Raw genomic sequence first — 18,464 nt, forward strand, 5'->3', positions numbered from 1 at the left:
AACACACAAGTCGCCCTAGAGAAAACGGCAAAGAGTTTTGGAAGACATTAGCACTAGGAATGATGGGGAGAGCACCCCTAATGAAAATGATGGTATTACTACGCCTATTATACTACTTCACGAACATACCCCATAACCTACCCGGGACATTCTTTAAACAACTAGACACAACAGTACGGGGATTCCTATGGGGTGGAGGGAGAAACAGGTAAGCCCTAAACACTTTACAAAGAGACTATGAGTCAGGGGGAATCCAATTGCTAGATTTCGAACAGTACAACCTAGCAGGGCAGCTGCAATTTGTGGTTCGGTGGTTGGGGGGGGGGGCGGGGACATCCATAAACTCATTATTGTTCCAACCGGCACTGTTTTCTGCGTGAAATAATATGGATGGAGGAGTCCTGGACCAAAACCTTCCCCACCCTGGTCAGACTAGGGCTGACCCTATGGAAGAAGGCGTGGACAATCCAGGAATCACCAGACCCCTGCTCCTTGCACATTTCTCCCCCCCCCCCCCTCCCTTGCATGACTGGCTAGCACCAGACCTGAAGCCCTAGCAATGTATCGGACACACTGGGAAGCAAAAGGCATAGTTCAGGTCGGAGATTTGAAGAAAGAGGGACAATGGTTGGAATTCTGAACCCTGATAGATTATGATGTACACATTGGCCAGTTCATGCTGCACAACAGCATGGTCCAAAGGATAAAGAGATGGCCAGGCCTATCCGAGAATGCTGACACAGAGGGGGAAGCAGATGCATGGTATATGTCGGATGGCGGCCACACAGTGTCCAGGCTTTACGAACAGCTTCTGAAAACCAATAACTCAAGGAAACTGCAAGCACGAAGAAAGTGTGAGGCGGAACTCCAGAAGACCTTTACTGACCAAGAAAAGATATTCGAAGGTCTCCAGAAATGCAAGATTCAGGCAGGCACAGCATTGTCACGCACAAGGCATACCTTACCCCCAGAAGAATATCTAGCATGCGGAGTAAGGAAACCCAAAGCTGCCCTCGATGCAAAACAGAAAATGCAGACATGCTCCACATGTTCTGGGCCTGGCCAGTAATAACAAAATTCTGGGACAACATTAAGGAAAAAGCAGCAAGGGGTGGAATCCACATGCAAGTGTGGTTGTCGGAATCGTATCTGCTGGGACTGTTTCCAAGAGGTGGCAAATAGAGAACGCACATAGCCAAAATGAAGGACTTGATGAGCATTCTGGCAAAGCGTTGCATTGCTATGGTGTGGAAATCTAACAAAGGCCCGAATATAGAGGCATGGTGGGCTAACCTGAAGAGATGGACGCTAGCTGAGACAACAATATGGACTGGAGCGTTGCAAAGGGGGATGAATGAGAGCAGTGACAAGATACTAGCATGGAAGGCATTGATACAGGAACTGTTTGATCCCAGGGATGGAAGCGACGCAGAGGACCTCAGTGGGACAAGAAGCGCAGACGAAAATGTAGAAGAGCAAGAAGAGCCCCCCCCTTACGAAAACATCAGACTAGCCGAGAAGAAACTTACCGGGTACTGTTGGTGCAGAAGGTGCACTATACAGCTGTGCGGAATTAACCTATGATCCGAGTACAGACAGCCAGGACATTGCGCCAGAACAATAATGTTGCGAGAAACTCCCAGCACAAAGTGCTAGACTGTGTGTTATTTGTTTTGTCATTGAATGTTGTTAAAACAATAGAGTTAAAAAAAAAGGATGAGGCAAGAAGATGGAGAATCGGAGGGCAGCCATCAGGTGGGCTTTAGAAAGAAAAGAGGAAATAGAAGAAGAAATAGGATGAAAAGAGGACATTAGAATAGGATACTCTGTGAGCGAGGAGAGGGATAGAAGACCAGAGGAGTGACTTTGGATGAGAAGTAGGAAACAAAGTCGAAAGCAATGAGAGGTGAAGAAAGGGGGAGCAGGAGAGAGATTGTGATTTTAAGATTTGAAAGATGGCAAGGATCGGACGAAAGAGGCTAGTAAATCGGTATAGAAACGTTGTTTAGCAAGAAGAACACTGTCAAGGTATGAGTGAAGAGAAACTAAGAAGATAAGAAAGAGTTTGGGACCTCCGCCAGTGACTTTCAGCACAATGCAGAATGCAGCGAGAGGAACGAAGAGCAGGGGAAAGCCAAGGCTGAGGTGGCTTGTGTGACGGCTGAGAGGAGGAGGAGGAAGGAAAGAGAGAATCTAAAGTCTTGAGAATTGAAGACGAAAAAAGAAGTGAAAGAGTCAACAGAAAAAGATGGTGTGTAGAGAAGGGTTATAGGACATGAGAGGAAATGAATAAAGAAGTATTGATGGACCATGTTGTGGCGTGGTCTCGCCACAGCAACAGGGGATTTCTCTGCTGCTGGAATAAAGATGCAGACACCAGCTGTTCAAACACAACCTTCTTTATTTGCAACTAAATCCTAACTGCCTGTGGCGCCGGAACACCCTCGCTAGCCCCACGTCACATCCCAGTCCTCTGGCCCAAACGTGGCCGTGCCGATTGCCCAACAACGGTGATGGGCTGTACAAACAGTTCACGCCCGACATTACATACCCCAGCTCCTGACAAAAGAAATGGAGGAAGAGGGAGGAATTGGGGCGGGGGGGGGGGAGAAATAAGCGAGAAGGTAAGGAGAGAATGATCAGAGGAACACATTCCTAAAAGCAGTGTTTTAAGAAAGAGCATGTAGTTTAAGTTATTATGAAAGGTACAGGTGAGCAAGGACCATCCTGGAACAGGGATTGTCAATGGCTAGAGACAAACTTAAGTATCCGAAAACTGAGGATACCTCTGTCCCCTGCACACTATCAAAACTCAGTCAACTCACAGTAAAATGTATGGGATGGTTATATGTTTTGATTTATTCCAAAATCGGAGTACGCGACATGTAGATCCATGAATGTATTCATGTAAACACATTTTAAAGATCCAAAGATCAACACATTTGGGGTCGGAGTGCAGATTAGGAGAATAAGATATTTTAAGGAAAGGAGCACTTTTATAGTGTGATCACATAATTTATATATGGCATCCATTGTGTAATTTTGAATCAGTTTACCTTGGGTCCTTCTTTGTTACCAGTTTCACTTATTGAACTGAATTAGGCCAGTATGGGCCCCTAGACTGTTCATTTCACCTCCTGTGAGGTGACTAAGGCAGTCCTACTGACCAACCCGTGTGGTTGATCTGACCCTTTGGCCAGCCCCTTTCTACAAGGGTTTGTATTCGTTGTCCATGCGTGTGTTGATGCTTGATTGATGTGTAGTGTATTTGTTGGAGTGGCATCATGATTAAAAGTATTTTCAACTGTTGGATTTAATTTATATTTGTTTACATTTTCTGGGCACTTAGTGGAATGATTTAGGCACAGCACTCCCCATACTTTATCACACATCTTTTCGATCCCTCCCACTTTCAATAAATGAAGTGTTTTATGAGGAGTTATTGAATGCTTTCATGTTATTTAAGAATACATTGTCATAAATAACAGAGCTAAAATAATTGTGTGACCGCACTCATTGGTTTGTTTATATTTTGAGCTAAAATAGTGCAGTCCCATATAAGCTTCCTTAGTATTTGTAGGCGTATTTCAATTATGTCCGTTGCCGGTTTCATCTGGGAAGGATCACTTGCATTCAAATGGTGCTGCATGTAATTTGTGATCTGAAGGCCCAGTGATTGTGCTTTGACCCTGCTTTTAATGGGAGATGAGCATGTAAGTAGATTATAGGGTATTTTTCTGGAATTTGATGAGGAAGGATTCAATGTACAACTAGCCCAACTATGAAAGATTTTGAAAATCAGATGGCCGTTCTGCATCACCAAGCCTTCTATAGATCAGTGTTTTTTTTTTTTGTGGCTTTCCCTGGTTGCTGACGTAATGCTGGCTTTGGCACTCCATCAAACACTATATGGTTCTCTGTTTTGCAGACAGCAATTCCTTCGAAGTACTTTACTTTGCAGGAATTCGGCTGACAAAACTCCAAACATTTGGGGGGTTGCCCCCAACCCACTGCTATCCCAACACCACTCATCATTCCCCTACCCCACTGCGTTTTACCCCTTTACCCTATGAATATTTTGATGTTTTCGATGGAATTCTATCGAAGTAAAGTACTTTGATGCAATTCTTGTCAATTAAATGACGTTGACATAATATATGTATATCTTTCTTCTGCTGCCTCATCACTGGAAAGTGCACTTTTCCCCCTTATCTCACTGAAACCTTTAAGTTGTATAAACCAAAGGTGATCTGTAAGGGACCGACTGTGCAAGCTGCATTTTTTGCTGAACCAATTTAGGTATTTTATCAATAGGGTTACGTGCAGGTTTATGGTTGCTTCAAAGTTTGTGACGGTGTTGGGCCTTGGGTGGCACTTTCCGGATTAGATCTTCTGATGTGTGCTTCATGTAACCATTTTGAGACGCGATTATTTGACTTTGTTTTTTGTAATTTGGAAATAAAGTGAAATTTCAGGGTGTGTATAAAAGGTTTTAATTGTAATTGCTTATTTGTAAAGCGCTTGTACATAAGTGAAGTGCTTCAAAACCGGAATGGAAAGAGGGAATAGTCGTTTTTGGGCCTTGAAGTTTCCGAATGATCTAAAAAATATCTAGCATACTAGGCCAGAGGCATTTCTTCTAGTGCAAGTGCATGACCGGAAGGAATGAGAGAAGGGGAGGTGATATGATAGGTGGTGGGAGAGACGATCATACAAAAAACTGCCCTACTATGCCGAACGACTTCCATTGTCTGCCTTCCATAGTCCACTGTGTAATGAAGTAAAAATAGATTTGTCATTTTAGAACAGACAATTGTAATGTAAACTTTTACATTTTTATTAATGTATTTTTATCTATAAAGGAACGCTTAAGATCAACAAACGTATTTGCAAGGCTCCTCTTTTTGGCACCTTCTGCAGATGCCCATGGTCTGAACAAATTAATGGAGCAGTGCTGTGGCATCGAAGTGCGACTCCTGTACACTGTTGATCCTTTATTAGCGTGGGTGTATATTAAATCTTAGGCAATTAAATGTGCTGGTGAATTGGCTATATGGATCCTCGGTTTCAATTGTGTGACTACATTTTTGAAGGTTTTCTGGGATGATTTCCTGCTCAGAACCAGTTTGATTGGGTGAAACCATGGAATTACTTTGTGGGTTGTTTAATTTGTTTGTTTTCAAATCAACTGTTTAAACATATTTACTTTTCCCTTGAAAAACCTGGAGCATACTCTTTGATCACCTTACTGTTAGAAAGGGTCAGGAAATTGGTCATTGATATATATTATTTTTTTAACGCCATGCCAGGTAGTAGTTTTGCTTTAAAAAAAACTGCCCTGCTCATGTGGATGAGGCTTTCAGTGCCTTTCCTCACTTCTTCATTTGATCAGTTGTTTCATTGAATGCCATATAGCATGCACACAGCAATAATTGTGACCTAATGTGCTTACTGTGTATTAGATATTGTTTATCCGTTATTTCTTATGATGCAAATTTGTTTTTGCTATGTCTCCAGTTTCTAAAGACAAATGTGTTTGGGCGCCATAGAAAGGCAGTCATCCAGAAGCATAGAGACCCGGAGAGGGGACAGCAGAACCTTGAGCTCACCAACCAGGGATACCACTCTGTCACTGTACAGGTGAGAAGGCCGGGTTTGAAGTGGCAGAGATGTTTCTTATCTGCGTTCTCACATTTCCACCTTGCCAGATGTCCTTTCAGTGGTTTTCAGGCACCTTTTGTACATGTACCCACCAACTGCTGGCGTGTCCTCCATTAGACTAACTAATCTCTTGCTCTGAATTCTGTACAGATCGGTAGCTGAAATACTATTGAGCGACACACTGTGGCTCAGTACAGTAAACCCTTTTCTTGTCCTTTGCACTTGTCACTGGTTTTGTTTGGTTTCATGAGCTCCTCTTTGGTTTAAAATTGACCGGTGCACTGTGTAAACGTTTTCTGGGGCCTGCCTTAATTCTTGCACACAATTAACTCCGTATGTTCTGGCCTAGTGCTGATCCAACTCGGAGTGTGGCCACTTGGAACAAAGTTATGTTTGAAAGTCCTCTTGCTCGCCGGTCTCCCTTTTCCACAAAAATGTCTTCTATGACAGCTGTTCTGGGGTGAAAGAGATGGTGGTCTGGTTAAGACTGGGTAGTTGAAGTCCAACTTTACAATGTGATCTTGGACAATCCTGTTGACTACATAATATTGTGGTTGTAATGCCTCTTATTTGCCGTTGGCTCAAAATACAATTACAGTGAATTGAAAGGGTGGGTCAGGGAACTAATTGGATTTTCTTGTTCTCTGATGCTTAATGTTACACACATGTGGTATTTTAGCCATTCTCGTGAAGACTAGGTACCCAGTGTAATGGGAGTTTGTGATTCCCTTTAAGGAGGCGGCATTTTGAAAAGATCAAAAGAAAGTCAAAGCTTCGTCATTTAGTGCCTTGATTTGTGTTTGAAGGCTGCACTACTGCCTTTCCAGTTATGAGCATAGCAGCCCGACTACCATTAGTGTCCTGTAGAATGTGGGTGAGAACATGTATTGGCTTAAATGGATGTTAACATTTTTTCTTATGTTTACCTTGTAGCACTAAATTGCTTGCAGCAGTGCCAACAGCACTTTTGAGCATTACTAAAAAAGTGGAAAGACGTGAAGAGTCATATTAAAGTGGCCAAGAAACATCCATCGCAAGACAAATCCTTCCTGCAAAATGTTGCCCAGAACTTGAGTGGTGACGTTATTTTTTTTCCAAGTCCTTCCTCCTATTCATGAACTCTGTCCTCACTACCAGCTATTGCTTTGGATTTTTAAGCGGGGCAGAATGCCAAATAGTTCAAAAGGCATGCACGTTTAATGGGACCACTGGAAAAATCAGAGGAATGTTTGAACACATTTTTAAAGCTAGTCTCTTAAACTGCATATGCTGGAGTGGGATGTGGAAGGAGTAACGTGGATCCATGAGCATTTCTGCTTTAGAAACTGCGTCTCTTGAGAAGAATAAACATTAAATACGTACGACTTCTCTTCCTCAAATGCCGATGGCCATTGTCTGTATTGCACCATACTTGGGTTGGACACTATTTTATACATTTGAGTGCTTTGAATTGTGACACATTTTGTAATATTGTAAGATTGTTGAGGTAAGAAGGGAGGACGTGAAGGGACTTACTAGAACGAAGATTCTGCGGTGTGTGTGTCCCATGTCAAATAGAAGTCAAGATTGATGTTTGACCAGTCAGTCCTTCCTGGTTGTACTGGCAGAACTCAGTGAAACATTTAACAAACTCCTGAACTGGCAATGAGTTTTGGTAAGAAACCTATGGAATTTAAGAACCGAATATGTATGCTGTGCCATTCCCTTTAAAGAAATGTGGACTCTTACGGATAGGCACTGGTGGCATGGCCCTTATGGGGAATGTGGAGGACTGCATGCATAATTGGTAATGCAAAACCAGTTTAGTGTGGTATCTAGTGAATGCGATTCTCAATGTATTCCTTTTGCATCTGCGTTTATTGCTGTTAATCTTGCACCCAATATGGCCTAAATCCCCAGCAACCCTCTTCTTGTGAGGTTTCTATAACCATCTGAATATTAACGACTTCTAGGGGACAGGATTTTGTTTTCTGTGCTGGCATACAGAAACTCCTACCTGTATTAGCCACTCACAAAGGGAGCCACTTGGAAAGCAAATTTGTTTTCCTACTGTTTTCATCAATTTCTAAAGCACCTTTTTTCGTAGGACAGGTTAACCCGTTTTGTGTGCAACCCATGTTTCTGACGAGGAAGTAGTTTGGGTGCTTAGCTTGATCTTCTGTTGTCTTCTATAAATTGTGTAGTTTTCCTTCTTTTCATGTGGTCAGACACCTTTGAAAGCGACTTCTTTGAAACCCAGTTCTAAACTTGGCTTTGTAAAAAACATTTTCTTTAAACTGGTCTGCAACTGCTACAATGCATTGCTGTGTATTGTTTAGGGCTAGAGGGGTGTGAAGGCAACCACTGCTAGTTGCAGTGCAGTTGATGCCAGGTGCCCTGTGTTCCCTTTCGCCCACTGCCATTGTGGGAAGGGGCCTAAATGGATAGTGAATAATTACAGAGTCCATGGTACTTGATTTGTTATTTGTTTTCATTCAGTGATGAGTTCTTGGTATGTGGTGCTTAAATGCAAGACCTGAAATGGTATGGTTGGGACCTATGAATCAGCCTTTTTTTTTTAGCTTGGGCATGAATGAAGTCCCAACACAATCTTTCAATTTGTAACTTGTATTTTTAATTAGAAATATCTTGTTTGATTCCTTACTTATTTCATGTTCACGTTGGAATTTGGCCTAAAATGTCACAATTGAGAGAGAGGAGTTGGGTTGCTTGCTTTTGTAGACTATTGTCTGTGTCCATGTCCCCGGCTGGTTAGATCTGTGTAGACTTTAGTGCATAATATTCTAAGACCTTGATTTGAATGCAGACAAGGCCCAATGTTAACTAGTTGATGCTTTTCACTTTTTTCTGTATTTCTGCCTCGGTTACACACTAATGTATATCTGTGGCCTTGTGTGACCCATGTGTGATGGCCTCATTTGAGTCTGGTTTCTAAAGAGTGACAGTGGAATCTGAATTTTGGTGCGGTGCTGGGCTCATGATGGCCTCCATGCAATTGAAGACAAACCAGCGAGCTTTCCTTTTTAGTCTATTTGTTCACAATTGAGGGTCTTTTGCTAATTCACTTTTACACTGGTACCATTCTCACCCCCCATCTTGGATTCATGGCATTTGAAGAGCTGAACTCCTTCTGTGGCTAGGGATCAGCAGAGTGGTGCACAATCATTGCAACAAAATAGTTTCATTATTTTAGATGTTTGTGTAAATTTAATTGTATAATTGAAAAAATGAATTACTATTAAATTATGAATGTTTTGTTTGAAAGTTAAACCTAAATAAATATTTTGTATACAAAGTTTCAGAATTCTTGCTTTGGAGCGTTTTTTTCGGATCTCTGCCCCTTTACCTGGGAGTTCCCATTTGGGCAGAGACTGCACGGATCTGTTCATTTTCCAGTGCATTTTGAAGTATCCACTTTGCTCTGCTCCTTTTCCCTATTTATTTGCCACCGTTTGCTGCCTCTGCTGCAATTTACTTACCCAGATTTCTTTAGCATGTGGCCTTTATCCTTTCCTGCTTCCAACCGGTTTCGTTTCATATTACTAGCATGTTCCATTTTAATGTGTTCTTTTATTCAAAAGAAAAAAAATGAACCTTCCTACTCCATCCTCATTCATCCATAGATATGAAAGTCAAAGGTACAGGGACAGGGCCGGGGCCTGATGCCAAGCAGCAGGGAATGCATTTTCTTGAATTGTTTGTGCCGCTTGCACAGCAACACCATATTCAGGTCCTGCCACACCCAAACGTCAGCTCGGAATGGACTATTGCTGAGTTGTTGCGTCAAGTTGTGGCAAAAATGCATTAAACCCCACCGTCTATGCACACTCGGTTCAAGTTTTGGGCTCTTTGTCCATGGAGTTTTCCCTCCACCATCGCACACAACTTCTGTTTATTTTGCCTGGGAGTGTCTCATTGTGACACCTTTGTAACGAGTGTGACTCTCACTCATCTCACTTCACTAGAGATTCTCGCGGTGGTAAAGAGGCCTCAGGTAACCTTTGACTTGATAGCATCACGGTAAAGGGAAGTGAATCTCTTTTAATGGGTACCTTGTGCGTTGGATACCTTAAAGAGCCTCCACCTTCATGAGGTGTCTTGCCCACCTTCTTCCATCTTCACAGGTGGAAAACGCAGGACTTCAGTCTGAGATCCCACCCAAGAGTTTGTGAGTGAGGCACAGGCGAGGGGTGTTGGGGTAATTTGGACACACTCCCGGAGACATCCTCATGGCACTCTGCTCCAGCACCTTAACGAGCCACCGGCCCAAACTAGGATAGACCAAAAAAACGTAGTCAGTGAAAACTGCACTGCAGGGGGATACACTACCTCTCGAAGGTGTGACTGTCCAGAACCCAAATTGCCCTGAGCCCAGCATATGCCTCTGATTACCAGGATTCCACCCAAGACCCACTGTCTGGGGGCGTGAAGGGAAATCTGTACTGAAGAAATGTATGCAAACAAAGAAAAGCAGCAGTTTAAAACCAAGCATGTGAGCTGCAGCCTGGGCACATCTGAAAAAATGACACATGCAAGGAAATGTGTGATGCTAGCAGCCCATCTACAAAATAATATCTCCAACATTATGTGACAAGGCACAAAAAGAAATCTCTTCAGTTAGAAGGAAGAATCCTGCAATCTTTTGTTAATTGGAGAATTATCCATTCGAGATGAAAAGCACAACAGTTTATAGGAAAAACAGAAATGGGCTTTCATTGTGTGTTTTCCTTTGCAGGACTGGGAATTAGCGTGGTAGAAAGAAAAATACAGAAATATAAACAAAAAAAGGTCTTGGGCAGGAGAAAGTCATAATGTATTTTTGGTGACCGTGCAACATGGAAAATAAAATGACTTTTAAAAGCTGTATTGGTGAATAAATCCAATTAGACCTGGGTGCATTCCTTCTCTCAGCCACAGGACAGGGGGATGGCGTGCTTTTCCATGACACAAGTGTCAACACTGGCTTTGAAGATCACCATAAAGCCGCATGGCTTTGCCTGCAGTTGGTTGTCCAGATACAGGTTGGGATAATAAAAACAAATACTTCCCCTTTACAGCTTTAGGCTGCCACAGGACCTAGACTAAAGCTTTATACACTGAATTCATTCTGAGCAGCAGTATGCGTTCTGAGTAAATGCATTTCATGATCACCCACATCTTTATATAAAGATGGGACGCACACCTTTGAAGACTTGATAACTGGCACAGGTACATGGAGATGATGGAAACACTTGAGGGCATGACTGGGCCATACATGGCCTTTGCCTGCAACCTAACTTCAAAGAACTTGCACCATGACGATCAGCATTATCAGAAGTCCTATATAACCTAGATTTCAGATGCAAAGTAACGAACGTTGACACCAGATGTTCTGTGATTAGATAGTGGGTGGTATACCAGTTCAGATTGCGATTCATCCCATTATAAATGCCTATGTGAATTTAACAATCACATTATTGCTTGTAACATTTGAAGGGAAGGTCCAAGAAACTTGATTGTATCTATATGTGTTCAGGGTGAAAATCTGTCGGCTGAATGTAAAACATTTTTGGGGATTATTATGTAAATTAAGTGAAAGTGGATATTGTCGTGCAGAAACAGAGCAAACCAATGATCCATATATCCTAGTGTGGCTGTGTGCCTGGTATTCTGAGCTGGGAATGGAATCTTTGTGTAAAAGTATCGGAGGGTAAAATAAGAATCTGTTTTGAAGGGATTGTGTCCTCCGACGTATTTCATGTCTATGACATGTAATGTCCACAGCTGTGCACTTCGGAAACTTCTTGGCAGGGGGTGTCTTGCGTCGATGGTGTCGAGCCGATGTTCCTCGAGGGCCTCCGTCGAGGCTTGACATCATTGGATGTTATATATTGGACGCATGGCGCCCGTTGCCTCTGTTCCATTTTTTCCGACAGCAAACGTGTATACCTTTGTGAAACTCGGCGTGCCTTGTGTGCATCTTTGACCTTTATGATGTTTATTTCTTTGACCACTCTGACTCCAAGGTCCGGGTTCAAGACTTGCCGGGACTGCAAGTCCAAGATGTCGTTGACCGCCCCGCACCGTATTTGTTTATGGTGTCTGGGTGAGTCGCACGACACCGATGACTGCTCGAAATGCCAGTCTCTAACGTCAAGGCCTTGCGTGAGAGGAAGGGGAAGCTCAAGGTAGGTAGGGGGCCCTCAAAGTCCTATATATCCGTATCGAAGTCTAGGGTTTCCACCGACGACTCGAGCAGCGACTCTCTGCGTTGGGAGGAAGCTTGAGGATCTCGGTTGCCGCCATTCCTCGTCCTCGCAGAACTCTTGGAAGCGCCGGCACCAGTCACCTTCCCAGTCCTCCTCGGAGGATGGCGCCGGGCGTAAGGTTGCCTGTCCCATGAAGTCCTCGACTCCGGAAGAGTGGGCGGCTTTTAAAAAAACAAATGTTGGCGATTTTTCCAGTCGCAAGGCACGGTTCCTGTTGCGCCTTCTCTTGAAGCCGGGCGAGAACGCTCTCGAACTGCCGCTTGCACACCTTCGAGCTCGCGCCGCGACTCGCACAAGGAGCCCTCGAGGTCCCCTGCGGACAAGAGCAGTCACAAGAGACATACGTCCAGGTCTCGGTCCTCGTCCCCAGCAAGACCGTTGCTACCTGTGGAGGTATCAATGCCGGCGTCGACTCGTTCGGCGCCGGGCCATTCAGACTCGGACGATGATTTGCTGTCCTAACAGCCTACGCCTGTAGCGGCTTCGACGCTGAAGGTCTCGGCGTTGACTCCCACGCCAAAGGTTCCGGTTTCGAAGCCCTCGGCGATCTTGACGTCTATGTTCTCGGCGTCTAGGTCTTCGGCACCATTGGCGATTTTTGGGCATGATGTGTCTGGGGAGTTCCCTGTAGAGGTGGATTAGCCCAGGAAGGCTACCTCTAAGTCTGTGAGGCCTATATTGGGCCCCAGGCCCTCTTCTGTGCCTTTGGCTGCGTTTTCCAGACCTTTGGCTGACATTTTTGAAGAGGAGAGGTCAGACATTGAAGATCCTGTTTCTCAGGATGAGGCTCCGGGATTGTCGGGTGACGGTCCCTTGGAGGACTTGAGGCAGACCCTCCATGATGCCAGTGGCCTGGATACTTCTCTGGAGGTAGCGTTTGGGAGGCCTGAGCCAGGGGCACATGCAGCCTCTTCCTACAGGCAGCTCATGTCTAGGGTCTCTGAATACCTGGGTTGGTCCAGTCCTCTGAAGGATTTTATTAAGGATGACCTTGCTGACATCTTGGACCAAGGTCCCCCCTCTGAGCCGGTATTGCCCTTTCATCTTTCATCGCAAAAAAGGGTGTTATCGGCTTGGCAGCCCCCGGAAGTCTAAGGTCTAAGAATTTGTCAAAAAAGTACTGCCTATCTGTTAGCGACCCCAGCTATTTGTCTACTCCCCCCACTCGTGAGAGTTTGGTGGTTCAGGTGGCTACGGCCACCTCAAGGCAGCAGGCATACCCTACCATCCCTCCGTATTGGGACGACGAGCGCTTCGACGGATGGGCTCGGAAGGTGTTTGCCTCTTGGAGCATGGCAATGAAAGCTGTCAACTCCACATGTGCCTTGGCAAGGTTTACACACATTCTGTGGGACTGTATGTCCTTGGCGGCTGAGCATATTCCCGAGGGGGAGGAGAGGGATGGCCTCCTAGCCCTCATGCGAGATGCCAAGGATGCTATGTGTGAATCCCCTCAGTCGGGTTTGGGCACGGCAGACTGTGTCAGCCGGTCCATGGCTGCGAGCACCGTCCTACGCAGGTTTGCGTGGTTGCGGAAGTCGGGGGTTGCTCCTGATGTTCAAGCCCGTCTTCTGCACATGCCCTTTGATGGTGTTCATTTATTTGTCAGCAAGGCTGACGAGAGCCTTGAGAGGTTGTAGACCTCCAAAGCTGCAGCAAAGTCTTAGCGCCGCAGTACGTCAACCTCTGCCTTTTTGTCCTAGGGGACAGCAATGGAGGAGAGGTTCCTTTTTGTTTCTATTCCTCCTTTGGTAGATCGAGGGGGGCTGCCAGTCAGAGGGGCCAACGAAAGAGTACCCGTGGTGGTCGGGGAACTAGAGGTGCCAAAGCCGCTCGGGCAGTTGCCTCTTTGACTTCAGGCACTGCAGCAGCTGCTCCACATCAGTCATGAGGCCATGTCCCATGGTTCGCCGGTTGGGGGAAGACTTGCGCAGCATCTTGGAGAATGGCGTGCCATTACTTCAGATGCGTGGGTTCTGGATATCATGACCCACGGCTACTGCCTTCTCTTCCTTCAGTGGCCTTACGACAATCCACCGGGGAAGCTCTCTTTGAAGTGTCCAGATCCGCTCCTTGCGCAGGAAATACTGTCCCTGCTGGAGAAAGGCGCCATAGAACTGGTGCCTGTAGCGGAGAGGAACAAGGGATGGTACTCGCCTTATTTTTTGATCCTGAAGAAAGACGGTGGTTTGAGACCCATCATGGACTTACGTTGGTTGTACAAGCTCCTCAGGAAGGACAAGTTCAAAATGGTCACTCTTTCTCAAGTCCCCCAGGCCCCTCAACTCCAGGATTGGTTGGTGTCTCTGGACCTCAAGGATGCTTACTTTCATGTGCCCATTCATCCCAAGCACAGGAAGTACCTGAGGTTCGCGGCTGGCGACTCGCACTTTCAGTTTCAGGTCTTGCCATTCGGATTGACCTCCGCCTGAGGGTCTTCACCAAGCTGATGGTGGTTGTGGCAGCGTACCTCAGGAGAGGGGAGATTCATGTCTACCCCTACCTGGATGATTGGCTGATCAGGGGGAGTTCCCCCGAGCAAGCCCTGGATCATCTCAACATCACCTGCCATTCCCTTCACAAGCTGGGCTTCTCCCTGAATTTAAAGAAGTCGCATTTGACACCTTTCCAGTGGCTCCAATACATCAGAGCAGTGCTAGACATGTCCCTGGGGCAGTGTTTAACTCCCAGGTGTGGGCTCATCACATTCTGCAGATGGTGGACAGGTTTCAACACGGCCAGAGTCTCCCGGCTTTCGAATTCTTAAGGTTGCTTGGCCTCATGGCATCCTGCATTCTTCTGGTGCCAGAGGGCAGACTGCGGATGAGATCCCTGCAGTGGGCGCTCAAGATGCAGTGGTTGCAGTTCTCCGGCAAAATGTTGAATCCCGTTCAGATTCTGCTCTCGGTCGCCCAGGATCTTCTAAGGTGGGCCGACGAAGGAAATCTGATGAATGGGGAACCGTTTTGGCAACCATGGCCGGAGGTGACAGATCGTGACGGGTGCTTCCCTCACAGGATGGGGCGCTCATGCCAATGAGTGGACAGCCAGCGGCTGTTGGTCTCTGTCGGAGTCCAGACTCCACATCAATCTGTTAGAGCTGAGAGCCATCAGCCTGGCCCTGAAGGCTTTTCTGCCGTCATTGCGGGGGAAGACTGTCCTGGTTATGACGGACAACATAGTGGCCATGTATTACCTCAACAAAAAGGGGGGGGGGCAGGGTCACTCCCGCTGTGCAAAGAGGCGATGCAGCTCTGGTTCTGGGCCATCCAACAGGAAATCTCGATCTCGGCAGTTCATGTGGTCAGAGAAGAGAACACGGTGGCGGACGCTCGGAGCAGGCAGAGCATGGTCTCTCACGAGTCGGAGTTGGCTCAGGAAGTCCTTTTGGAGATCTTCGCCCTTTGGGGAACCCCTCAAGTATATCTCATCGCCACCAGTGTCGACCTGTCGTGCAAGAGATTCTGCTCGCGGGAATTTCCACACGAGAGGAGCGTTGGGGGATGCGTTCGTAGTGGAGTGGTCATTCCCACTGCTGTACGCGTTTCCTCCAGTCCCCATCATTCCTCAGGGGTTGCAGAGGTTACGGAGGTTCGGTTCCCGCATGGTTCTCATTGCTCTGGATTGGGCCAGGAGAGCGTGGTACCCAGACCTTCTCGACATGTCCATCTGCCCTCCAAGCCGTCTTCCCTACTGAGACGATCTGCTCTCACGGGAGGGGGTCAGGTTCTCCATCCAGTGGTCAGGTCTCTCAACCTTCATGCTTGGTATCCGAAAGGTTGAGATACAAGGATTGGGACCTCCCGGATGACGTGAAGGAGGTGTTGCTTTCGGCCAGGCGGCCCGCAACAAAATCCCTTTGCCGTTGGCGGAAGTTCTGCGACTGGTGCAGGCTACAGAATGTGGATCCTTTCCAATGTTCCATTCCTCTGGTGTTGTCTTTTCTGCTTTCTTTAGCCCACAAGGGCCTTCAAGGGGGTACCAGGAAGGGTTACCTGGCGGCGCTGTCCATATTTAAGCGCTTGTCTGAGGAGTGTTCTTACTTTAAGATTCCTTTGATTTCACAGTTTCTGAAAGGACTCACTAATGTCTTTCCACCGTCCCCTTTCCAGGTGCCGGGTTGGGATTTGAATTTGGTTTTAAAGTTTCTGATGGGAGCTCCGTTTGAGCCCTTACACTCTTGTCGGTTGAGACTGTTTTCTTTCGAGACTGTGTTTTTATTTGTGGTTACTTCCACACGCAGAGTGAGGGAATTGCAGGCACTTTCTGCCAAGTGACACTTTAATGTTTTCCATAAGGACAGGGTTGTCCTGCAGGTGCAACCTTCTTTTCTTCTGGAGGTTGTGTCTAAATTTAATTTGCGCTAGAAGGTAATTCTTGCGGCATTTTATCATCCTCCGCATCCTCGTAAGGAAGAGGAGAGGCTCCAAAGGTTAGATCCTAGGAGAGCTTTGAGCTTTTATCTTTCACAGATGTCCCGGGTCAGAGTGGATGATCAGCTCTTTGTAGGTTATGCTGGACACCGCTTGGGTCAGGCTGTTTGCAAACAGACCTTGTCCAGATGGATTATCCTAACTATCACTGAGTGCTATCATTTGGCGGGGAAGGACCCTCCGGTAGGTTTACGGGCTCACTCTACTAGGGGTGCGGCTGCCTCCACTGCTCTACAAAGGGGAGTTCCTATTCAGAATATTTGTGAAGCAGCCACATGGGATTCTGTCCATACTTTTGTTAACCACTATTCCCTAGATTCCATCCATGGGCAGGAAGAAGGCCTTTGGTAAGGCGGTCCTCTATTTAGCCATTTGATTGGGTACTCTAAATTTCACATTCTAAATTCTTTCCCTCCTCCATAGTCTGGTACTGCTTTGGGCGTCTGTCATAGATGTGCAATACGTCAGAGGACACAATCCCTACGAAGAACAAGCTGCCAAACTGGTAACATTCTTTCGATGGGATGTTCCTCCGACGTATTCCACATCGCCTTCCCAGCCTGCCCCGTTGGAGAATTTCCTCTGTGATTGCAGCTTCCATTTCCGCAAGGCTCTAGGCGCTTATACTGGAGCCATACGTTCCGAGGGAAAATACTAAACTGAGGCAACGGGCGCCGTGCGTCCTATATATAACATCCGGTGACGTCAACCATCGACGGAGGCCCTCGAGGGACATCGGCTCGACGCCATCAATGCAAGGCGCCCTCTACCGAAAAGTTTCCAACGTGCACAGCTGTGGACATTACATGTCATAGATGTGGAATACGTCGGAGGAACATCCCATCAAAAGAACGTTACCAGTTTGGTAAGTAACTTGTTCAACTCACCCACTATAAGTTGTGCCGAGATGAGAAGCAGATGAGGGCATTCACTAGAGTGAGTACAATCTGATGTGCTGATTTACATGATCACGTGTGAGGAACATGGGGTTTCAGAAAATTACAATTGTTTAATGTGGAATTATCCAAGATGACATCACATCAAATGGGAGGGAAACTGGGTGTAGACGCTATTTGCCTTAAACTGCCTTCTTCATTAATATGTCCATTAAGGGGGATGGTTTAGTGTGATGTCACTTTTGGAACACTGTCCAATCACATACGCTGACCAATTCGATTTGTGGAATAAGTAGGTTATGCTCGATAAAATTCCAAACCCATAGATTCCGGCAACGCTCACTGACTGACAAAAGGAGAGGAAGGAGAATTGGCAACAACAGAAATGTGAATGGAACAGACTGCTTTCCTTTGCAGCAATTTTGGATTATCAGCAGAGCACTGCGACAGAGGCCTACCTATGTGCTAGCGCCTCATCCCCCAGTGGTAGATTCTGGTCAAAAGTTGATGCTGGATCTCCAGGAGCTGCTTTTAGCTCCTGCTTATCCAATCTTAATTTTAAGCCCTGATACAAGTAAGCAGGTTTGAAGTATCCCTTATATTAGTTGCGTGATATGCCAGCTTGTACCAAGAGAGATCTGCGTAGCGCTGAACGTGCCGCTAATAAATGCTAAACTGCCATACTTACCTGGCAGGGGAAAATCTGTGATCAGAAAGGCAGATCTCCCTGGGTGAGGCTCATCCATTGCACATCGGATTTGCTGACCCCTGCGATGTCCCCAAATGCGGGATACTCGACTGCATTATTTCTGGTAGTGGTGGACTGCCTTCGCGTTTTACCTGATTTAATGGTGAAAGAAAGAAAAAAGTTAAGTGTGCGAGTCAGGTTGTTTGCACACAGAGAACCCCTGGTCTTGTAGCAGAGTTTCTTTTGCTGCAGTCAAGAGGGCCAGCCCTGAGCAGCTAAGGGGTCCACAGTTTTTAAAAAAAAGCCAAACAGCAATCAGTACAACAAATAAGTTTGCAAAAAAATGTAGAACAAAGGTGGGACCAATCGGACTGATTGACAGTGTTGGTAACGAGCAAGGTATCATTAAGACGGCACAGGGGAAAATACTATATTCTTAAAACCAATTACTGAATGCAGTAATATTCTTCACACTGCATTTGACTTAATGGAGGAATTGCGCACACAAGACATTGAGAATTCATCAAGTTTACCTCCT

The 18,464-nt window shown here is 45.9% G+C and overlaps 1 protein-coding gene and 1 non-coding gene across 2 annotated transcripts in view; both read left to right on the top strand.

Moving 5' to 3' along the window:
• Window positions 1-9,199, top strand: part of LOC138505118 (mucin-3A-like) — a 1,277,237-nt gene extending 1,268,038 nt beyond the window's left edge. Inside the window, exons 12-13 of the mRNA XM_069625417.1 lie at window positions 5,518-5,640; window positions 6,595-9,199. Coding sequence (XP_069481518.1) covers window positions 5,518-5,640; window positions 6,595-6,600 — 129 coding nt within the window. The 3' untranslated portion in view covers window positions 6,601-9,199. The remainder of the gene's footprint in view (window positions 1-5,517; window positions 5,641-6,594) is intronic.
• An 8,719-nt stretch (window positions 9,200-17,918) lies between these two features.
• Window positions 17,919-18,080, top strand: LOC138505291 (U1 spliceosomal RNA). The gene has a single exon (XR_011280106.1). It is a non-coding gene; the product is annotated as a U1 spliceosomal RNA (small nuclear RNA).
• The last annotated feature ends 384 nt before the right edge of the window (window positions 18,081-18,464 follow it).

This window comes from Ambystoma mexicanum, chromosome 11 (assembly GCF_040938575.1).
Source record: "Ambystoma mexicanum isolate Mex_15411 chromosome 11, UKY_AmexF1_1, whole genome shotgun sequence".
Lineage (NCBI taxonomy): Eukaryota > Metazoa > Chordata > Amphibia > Caudata > Ambystomatidae > Ambystoma > Ambystoma mexicanum.